We start from the raw sequence: 10,000 nt of genomic DNA, 5'->3' as shown, positions 1-10,000 counted from the left end.
CTCGAGAAGAGTAATGAAAATAAAGCAGTATGCATGTTGAAACTTTAGAGGACGATGCGTTCACAGAGATAAGAGGCTTGTCTTGTAAGAGGGCCAATTTTAGGTACAATTGACGTACTGCCTCTGATAGAGTCTGGATTTCTGCTCATTATTAATAGATGGGAGTTGAAACATTAGCTAAAGAATGGTTTTCAACTTCAAATCTGTCAGTTACTCTGCGGAGGACCAGAGAGGCTCTGTTAATGGACCTGTTTGTAAGTTTTGCCATCGCTATATAGCCAACGTTCGCTTTAATAGCTGTCTATTTGACAGTCTTGCCAAAAGTTTCAGCCATCATTGCGTTTACAATACAGGTTATAAAACGCCCTCTGAGCAAGTTTACTTCTTCATGGCAGTCTGGACGCTACAGTGACTCAGTATCGGAAAGTAGCAACACGGGACAGGCAGACCAGGGCTAGCTGGTTAGCATGCTAACTTCAGTAGAAGAAAATAAGTGATAGAAATAGAGGCGAAACAAGAGGGTCGCTTTTCACCACTGGAGACAGCTCCTGGTGAGTAAAGGAATGAAGTTTGATGCTGAACTCGTAACGTTACATCTAGACTGGTAAGAAAACAACTATTAATGCTAACGCTAGCTATGTAGCAATAGCAAGTGTTACGAGTAGCTCCTTTAAAAAGAATCTCCACTGATTTTTAACATGAAAGTCTGTTTTCAGCTGTTGAAAAACACAACTGCATACATGAAAAAAGTTGTATAAAGACTTTTGTGGCTCTGTAGCTGCTTAAGGCTAGCGATGCTACATTAGCCTCCACTAGCTTAACACGCCCAACTCTCCACCTGAACTGATGATGGTGAAGCTGCATTGTGGGTAATGCAAGTGCCAGATTATGACAAGGAAGAGGATTGTGTGGGGGGAAAAAAGACGACAGCTCTGGTTCTGCTGCACAGATTTTGAAAGCTAAGCTACAGGAGAACAAAGCTAAATCTGGTCCAGTCGTCTGTTTTGTCTTTATTTTTGCAGGAATGAGGTTTGGTTCTGCCACCGTCAGTTGGTTTCAGTTTAAGACTCTGCTGCTAGTTGAAATCACTGCTAACACAGTTAAACTGAATGTAGGACAACCCTGATTAGAGACCGACCCGCTCTTTCCAGCGGCCTTTTTTTCTTTTTTTGAGGATAGGAAAGACTGTTTCATTGAGCTTAAAATTAATCCGAGGAGAATAAGTAATAAGTATTAAGTGAAACATAAAGTACAGTAATGCATAAAACCCACACTGGTGTATCTTGCCTATCAGTCACAGTCACGCTCTTGTAAGCAGTCAAAACAATTTTCTCTGACAGTCAGCATTTTTCAGACTCGAGTCTTTCTGAGCTCATCGTCTACAACAGCTGAATTCTTGCTGGTTTCGCCGATTTTCATTGGGTGGCATCGTGAATTAGTTTTCAGTTGTCATGAATTTATTTCCTCCGTGGCAGCAAAACACATCAAGAGTCTTCCTACAGGTTGAAATGATCTGACAAAACTCTTTTCATGGCTGACAAAGTCTGAAAGACTCACTTTAAATGGAGTTAGAAAACACTGTCTCGAAACATTAACTCAACAAACAACATACCCATAATTCTCTGTAGACGACCTTGTTGCACCGGTGTGTCTCTACACTCAAAAGGAATATTTGATGATGTGATAAGACGACGCCCACTTTTTCAAACCCAATTTCCAGAAAAAACACCGTCTTATTTTTGTGGAAATACAAGAGCACCTTGAAAAACAGTTCAATTTCCCATTAAATGTTGATCGTTCACTGTTTACTGTTCTAATTCATTTTTCCAACACCTTTGCTCAAACTCCTGTCAATAGAATCTCTTCTTTTTCTGATTTGTAATGTCTATAATTGATTTTGTGTGTGTATGTCTGTGTGTGTGTGTGTGTATTCACAACTGTTTTCAGCAAGAACTTCAAAGACTAACTCCTGCCTCCAGTCCTTCTTGGCGTCATTAAGCTCTGCTGCAGAGCGGTGCACCCACATGCACTTCTGTGATGTTCAGTGAACTGACTTCAGTGAAATAAGTTCATGTGTATTCATGGCTGCACATGATCAGAGGTGTCAGTGCAAGTGCTGGCAATACTACAGGATTAGTATTAGTCCAAGTAGCGTTATTGACAGTGTGAGCTCATTAAGCTTTATTTAAACAACATTAGCTTTAATCCTTCTGTGTAAACTCAGTAATTGTTTGTAATGACACCTCTGATGAGACGTGAAGCTACAGCTCGGGATCCTGACGCGCGACACGAAACACGACAAAACAAAAACACACGTCATAAATACAATTCATCCAAAGCCTCTCCTCCCTGTCTCTCTCTCTGTGTTTAACTGCTTCTATTGCAGGTTAATCTGGCTCTAAGCCTGGAGGAAGCAGTGTGTGTGTGTGTGTGTGTGTGTGTGTGTGTGTGTGTGTGTGTGTGTGTGTGTGTGTGTCTGAATCTGAGTGAATGAATGGATTACTGGTCATTCATCCATGTAATGTCTCCGTTCACATATGACTCAAACACACACACAAACTGTATGCTTTCCACTATCTCAGATGTCCTGCTGAAGAAACACACACACACACACACAGATAATATCTGTAATGTAAAGCTGACGTATTAATTGATTTAATTATTTCCTTCAGTGAAAGAACATGTGATAGCAGAAATGAGGTCAGGTATTCAGACTGTTCTCAGGGTGACACAAAGTCCCTCCTCAGACGTTCATCCTCAGAGTCCAATCATGTTTGTTTTCGGGGATGAAATGAGGTCTTGACGGATTGAAATGAGATCTCCCCTTAAAGTGAAATAAAACCTTACTTAAGAGACGTGGAATGCTTCAAATGAAATAGGTCTTAAAGTGTCTCTAGGCTATGCGACAACAATGATTGTGTAAGTTTACTGTGTGTCACACTGTGCCGGATGGGTCTACTAAAATCCTGGTTCGCAATCTGTGTCAGACTGTACAGTGTCGATTTGAGGCATGTCACATTGTGCAGTGAACGCCTGGTGAGCTGAAGCACTCCAGTGTAAATAGCACAGGGACACCATCATCTTGTCGTCCATCTGTGCCGCTCTTTTGTTTTGAAAGGCAAGAACTGGATTCAAAAACGTAATGTAAGATACAAAATTGGCCTTTGTGTTCTGCACAATTTCATGTGATAAACTGATTGGTCGGTCATTGTCGTTGTCATGTTTTTGGAGAATTGAGTGAGACTTTAGACCTAAATTTCTGATCTTTCTGGTGTCGCAGGAAGTATTTGGCAGCCAAAGTTCACAAAGACACGTCCACAATTGGCCAGCACAGCACAAAACCTGCACTTAACATCAGCGTCACCTACATTTATACTACAACATGACAGTGATGGTTGCTATCTATAGAAACCTAAAGCCAGACTCCGACTACAGGAGTTTTTAAAATCCGAACATACTTTGAAATCGGGTGGGATCACACATGAGGAGAAACCTCACAGATGTTCTTCTCTTTAATCTCACACATGCACATACTACAAGATGTTATTATCATGCCAGAGGGAGCAACACACAACCTCTCATGGTCTCACAACATGTGATCTCACGGAGACAGTGGTGTAACAACGTTAGTAAAAACTTCACAGTGAGAAAAAACAAAAGCGGAAGATCTGAACGAGTCTGGAGGAGAAAATGTTTGAGGAGGCGGTCGGTCTGTTCTTCAGCGAGAACTGGAGGAGAGTTTTCTGTTTTGTCTGTCAGCAGTAGCATGCTAGCTAGCGTTAGCCTCAAGGGCTAGAATGTTTACCGTTGCTTGGTAACACCGTCAGCTGCTCCGGGACTGATGTAATCATAATCATCCAGATTTTAACTCCTAAAGAGCAAACGTGTTTGATATAACTGATGAGTCTGCTAGAAGTTCAGGAGTTTTAAGACTGGATGAGTGAAATTGCAACCTTCACTTTTAACAGCTGAAGCCATTTTTGCCTTTTCTAAACATCACCATGGTTACATACATCATCATCACGGCGCCTCTTTCAGCAGATTAGCTAAGAAAATAAACAAATTACCTGTTCATGCTCACAAGGATTCAACCTCACGAGAACAGGCAGCTACTGAGGCCAAACAGTGACAGTGTGAGGAAAAGCACAAGATAAAATGATGGATTAACTTCGTGTTTCAGGACAGAAGACGGTTCTTGGTAATTAGATTCTATAGAGATTTACATGAACCAGCATTTAGCAAGAATCTGGTGCTGCTTTTAGCACTTTGACGCTGACCTCAGCTTTCAGCCGTGATGCCACTTGGTGTGAGGACAGTCTTAATCTCCCAGCATGCCTGGGTGAGGAGCTGCTGCACTCCTCCTGTGTCCAACACGACACCGACCAGAGTGACGCAAACAGCTTCTACTCGTTAAGTCTGTTATCCCAATAAAATTAGAAAACAGTGATTTATGATCATCCTGGTAGCTTAGCAACAGCAGCAGCTATTGACAGACAGCTGGCGTCAGCTGTCTGATAAACACTCAGACGCTGCGCTCTGATTGCATGTGTGTAGGTATGAATGCGTGCGTGTCACTTCCTGTTTCCGTCTGATAATTTGGGATCCTATTTATACACGGCTGATTAGCATAACATTGAGCAGCCGCGCCGCCTGCACTTTCCTGTGAGAGAGTGTGTGTGTGTGTGTGTGTGTGTGTGTTTTAAGACTTGAGCTTGGCAGATGATGAGTACTATACATTCATGACTCTGTTCATTTCTCTGCTGTTGATTTTTTTATTTTTTTATTTGGAGGATTCTGGGTGTCAAATTTGCATTTAATGTTTCTATTTTCACTCACAACTTCCACCATTTCCTATAGATACAAAACTCAAGATAAACTTTACTTTCTAAAGGTGAAAGGAAACTTAAAGTACAAATAAAAGAAATAAAAGAATACAAGTAAAATAAATTGGAGTGGAGCTTTTTAAGCTTATGTATAAATTATGGAAATTCAAAATAGCCTGTAGTTCTGATTCGGGTGTCACGACTGATAAAGTCAGGCTGCACTGACTGTTCAGCAAGTGTAAACAGTCAATAAATAAAATCGTACAGTTTGTGGAGCTGAAGGAATCTAAACCTGACTCTAACCCTGTTTCCTGATTTAGTTGCTTACTTAGTTTTACTTTTAGGACTGGAACCGGCTCTGTCCATATTGCATGTGTGTGAGCACAGGAATCAGTAATAAAAAAAGATCAAATGGCGAGCTGTCAGCGTGAAATGATTTAATAATCTCACATTTATGAAGTTCTCTCTCCTCCAGCCCTCTCAGCAGGGTTCACAGTCCATGTTGCCCTGGTCTCTCCTTCCATCATCTCGTCCAAATCTAACTTTTTTTTCCTCAATTTGTTTGTCTTTTCTGCACAAAATTCGCAAAGTAAAGTGTTTTTGAGCGACGTCTGTTTTTATTTTGGTACAGGAACGAGTATTTATGTATCTGCAGAAGCAACATGCCTCTATTAGTAAACGTCTTGTAATCCATTCATGCACAAATCACAGATTAACTTTCATCCACTGTGCTTTTCTGACTGTCAACACTAAATAAATCTGTGTAAATTGGTTTCAAAAATCTTTAAAGGTCCCATCCAGTGTAAAGGTCTCTGTCCATGTGTTCTTTGATTATAGATCAGCTCTAGCTTCTATATTAATACTGTGAAAGGATCAAAGCCTCAGTCCACAGAGAAATGCACACAGCCTGTATTCAGAAACTGAGCCTTAAAACCAGCCGTCAGGACTTCCTGTAACTTTGTGATGTCACAACAAAGCAGTCACCACTCTCAGCCATGCCCCAAGCCCCGCCCACCTGGACCCACCATCCAAACCTTGCAGGATGTGGTTTCTCTGAGTGTTTACTTGAAATCTGCTTTATTTTTATTGGATCCCTCAGAAAACCACAACAACAACACGTTGGTGAGCCAATCAGAAGATATGCTCAGAGCCTCCTCTTTTCTGATTGGCTCACCAGCCTGTTCCTGGAGCTCCAGAGAGAAGCCTGAGAGAGGAGATGTAAAACTACACTGAGATGGTCTTTGGTTCTTAAAACCACAAATATATCTTCTATTCACCTTTAAGTTTGTTCCCAGCTTCAAATCCTACATACGAGTTTTATTTTATTACGTTATTTTTACACTTTGTCCATCTTCCTTTGTCACATCAAAACCACATTCATCTGACGCCGTAAAGAGCACAGCAGCTGATTGCAGAGTGTGTGCTGAAGCATCATCATGCAAGTGGCGATTGATTGACTGATGAGACGACAGAGTTGTGCTGCACAGGTGTGAAACACCAAGGAGAGAATCAGCACGAGGCTCACACGTGTGTCCTCTCTCATCACCGAGTCAGACAGAGTTCAGCAGAGCAGCACGAGTACGAATCCTCCATGGCAGCACAGGAGGAGATGGTAAAGGCATGGAAGACTAAAAGGAGTAAGGTTTATGAGATCATGTCAGAAACATGCAGAATGATTTACGATTGGCTCATTAACAGATTGGTATCAGTATTGGCAGATGCTCAATAGTGTGAAATTTGTTTTTTTTTTAGAAATGAAGGCGCGGTACGGAGCCATCTTTAATTTCCTCCGCACTGAAGTGAAAGAGCCGCTCGGCCGAGTGAGAGAGAGACCTCTGTCTGCTCTTCAGACACTGTGGTGCATTTTAATGTGGACGTACAGCTTTTATTTTCACTACATCTTGCTCTTATGCATGTGGATCATTCTCTAAAACAAAGTCTTCCTCCTCAGGGACGACTACAAAGCAAACAGCGCTGATGAAAGCACCACACTGAGGCTGAGCCCATGATGTGAGGTGGAGACAAACTCAAACACTCTGTTCTAGTTTTTCCATTTCCAGAGGAGAGGACGCTGTGAGAGACTGAGTTTACCTGTGGAGACGCGATTCTGTCTTTATCAGACCAAACGTTCTTTTGGAGCCTCCACTGCAAACTACAAGAAAACGTTATGAAGTTCAACATTGGGTTTCCCTCTCAACCTCTCCAGCCTGTTTTCTTACATCGTGTCACCTGTCATCATTTCATTAACACACACATGGATGTAAAACACTGAAGGAGTGGAGGTAGTTTTCCTGTCAGCAGCTTTGAATCTGTTTGTTTACTGGAAATAATTAGTCAATTACTGGATTTTTTTTTTTTTTTAAGCAAAAATACAAAAAGTTTGCTTTAAAATTTGGAGAAGTTTTGTTTTTGTGTTTTATATCTTGGATTTGAAACTGTTGGCCAAACAAAACAAGACATTTTTCTGACACTTTGTTCTGAGATGTTCTGAACATTTTCGTTCACTGATGATGAAACGTGTGATTCACAGCACTATAAGTTACAGAAAGACAAACGTCCGCTGAATAATTCACCATATCATATCCTTTTTATGATTTGTCTTTCCAACGAATCACGTTTCTCCTCTGTTTGCTCAAATAATACTACAGCACCCATGAGCCTCAGTGGCTTTTACTATGGAGATGTAACTCAAGTTTCTCCCCTCGTCTGACTGAACTAGACAAGCTGACTAGAAGCTTCAGTGTGGGACTCACACTTGACTCGACTCTTACAGTTGTTTCACCTTTGTCCAGACTTTTTTTTCTTTTTCGTTTTTCACACAGAGTCTCATTGTTTGAACTGATGAGTCAACCAGAGGATTTCCATGTCCATCTGCTGGATCCGGTCCAGCTGACAGTCATCTAATATTATGGGAAAGATGAAGACGAGAAGATCACACGTGGAGCGCCGTTACTGTAGAACACACACACACACACACGCACACACACACACACACACACACTCATGGCATCTCACACAGCGAGCGTTTAGTGTGTGTTTGATTTAATAAACTACCTTGGCAGGATTGTTCATAATAAAGTTATTGAACTGAATTACACTGACAGGGGGAGAGAGAGAGAGAGAGAGAGAGAGAGAGAGAGTCAGGGTGTGTCCTCCTCCAGCACTGCATACTCTGTGTGTGTGTGTGTGTGTGTGTGTGTGTGTGTGCGCGCATGTGTGTGTGCGCATGTGTGTGTGCGCATGTGTGTGTGTGTCTGTGTATAGTCTATATAACATGTCACCAATATGTCACCACTCTCCTAAAATGATAAAATTTATTCTATTATTGCTGCCATTTCTCCCTCTTTCTCTCTCTCTCTCACACACACACACACACACACACACACACACATGATCAGTGTGTTTTCCATCTCTAAATGCATCAGTGTAAGACTAAGACTGTGATACACACACACACACACTTGAAGTCACATAACCCTGAGACACTATGTCACTGTGTTCAGACTCGTTTCCGTTATTGACCCCTGATTAGCAGCGTCAGTATCCAACACACACATGACAGCTGAGTGGAAACAGCTCTACCCCACATGCTTATACTGACATATGATTAATCACTTAATAAAATGAATCAATGACTCTAATTCAGTCTCTTATGAAGTGAAAGTCAGAGCTGCAACTTACAATTTTCATTAGAAATTGATCAGCTGATCAATCGGTTATTACTTTGGTCTTCAAAACCCTTGTTTTGTGTGACCAGATATTCAGTTTACATTGATACATGAGAGGGAAAAGCAGCAAATCCTCATATTTAAGTGGCTGATCGATGATCAATGTCTTATATTTATTTGTTGCTGAATCGACTGGTCATTGCTGTGAAAAATACCAAATATCATCTGATTCCAGCTGCTGCTTCTCGCCGTCAGTGCGATGTTCTGTCTGCTGGTCGGACAAACAGCAGCAGCTTCAAGACGCCACTTTGGAAATGAAAGTGAAAGATTAACTGACTTAATAGACGGATCAATGATGAAAAGAATTGACAGTTGCAGCTCCAGTTTAGCCATTAGGCTCTGGTGGAAGTGTCAGACACACACACACACACACACACACACACACACACACACACACACACACACAGTCTCCATTATTACATCCTGCACACAAACACTTTCTCTCACCTTCTGACCGTGTTGGATCAGTTTAGCCAGAATGATCAGTGTGTTTTCTTTCTCTAAATGAATCAGTGTAAGACTCAGACACACACTGTGACACACACACACACACACACACACACACACACACACACACACACACACACACAGTGGTTATTAAAGCCCTAAAACAACCACACACACACACACACACACCATCATTTAGCAGCTTATTGAACAGATATCTGCTGATCTGATGTGATTCTTCCTCTTTTCCTTTGTAAGACACCATCAGCATCACACGAGCTCACACAGACACACACACACACACACACACACACACACACACACACACACACACACACACACACACACACAATTACACTGTAAATGCATGTAAAGCCCCTCAGATAGCTGCATGCAGAGCGCCGTTTAACGCTGTTTAAAGCTGAATCTTAACGCTCCTCTTCCTGATCTCCATCTGGCAGCGCCTGAACGGCACTCACCACATTTCCACTGATTTTCCTGCAGGTTTCTGCTCATGTTCACTTGGGTCTCCTGTGCCCGTTCACACGGCTCTCACTTGTGATGCCTTTGTGGTTCAGATTTTGTGTTGTTGTTGTTGTTGTTGTTGTTGTTGTTGTTGTTGTCGTTGTTGTGTGATTTGCAGCCCGGTGCTTCCTACCTGTTTTGTAGAAGGCATCAGTGTCGGGGTCGCTGGGCGCCTCCTCGGCCGCTTCTGCAGGGTTCATACCGGAATCCGGTTCAATACAATCCACCGACAAAGAAAAGACAGAAATAAAACCCTCCGCTCCGGAAAATCCTGGCGTCTTTATTCCTTACATGTTCTCAGTTTCCCTCCCTCTCCCTCCATCCCCTGCTCTAGCTTTCTTTCTTTCTGTCGCCCTCTCGGTTTGTTTGGTGTTTCAGGGCTGGCTTCGTTTCTCTCTATTGTTCCCGGTCCAACCTCCCTCTGCTGCTGTCCGCCAGGGTCTCTCTACCTCCCTCCCTCTCCCCCCGTACCTCCCC

At 42.2% G+C, this 10,000-nt stretch overlaps 1 protein-coding gene across 1 annotated transcript in view; it reads right to left on the bottom strand.

Annotated features, from left to right (window-relative positions):
- Positions 1–9,906, bottom strand: part of kalrna (kalirin RhoGEF kinase a) — a 140,273-nt gene extending 130,367 nt beyond the window's left edge. The window contains exon 1 of the mRNA XM_023430817.2: positions 9,657–9,906. Within this exon, the coding sequence (XP_023286585.1) occupies positions 9,657–9,723 (67 nt within the window). The 5' untranslated portion in view covers positions 9,724–9,906. The remainder of the gene's footprint in view (positions 1–9,656) is intronic.
- Positions 9,907–10,000: the final 94 nt, after the last annotated feature.

This window comes from Seriola lalandi, unplaced genomic scaffold (assembly GCF_002814215.2).
Source record: "Seriola lalandi dorsalis isolate HSWRI2012SDOR001 ecotype SW California unplaced genomic scaffold, Sedor1 jcf7180002054912, whole genome shotgun sequence".
In the NCBI taxonomy this organism is placed as follows: domain Eukaryota; kingdom Metazoa; phylum Chordata; class Actinopteri; order Carangiformes; family Carangidae; genus Seriola; species Seriola lalandi.
Note: the sequence above shows the minus strand (reverse complement) of the source record. Positions and strands in the feature narration are given on the sequence as shown.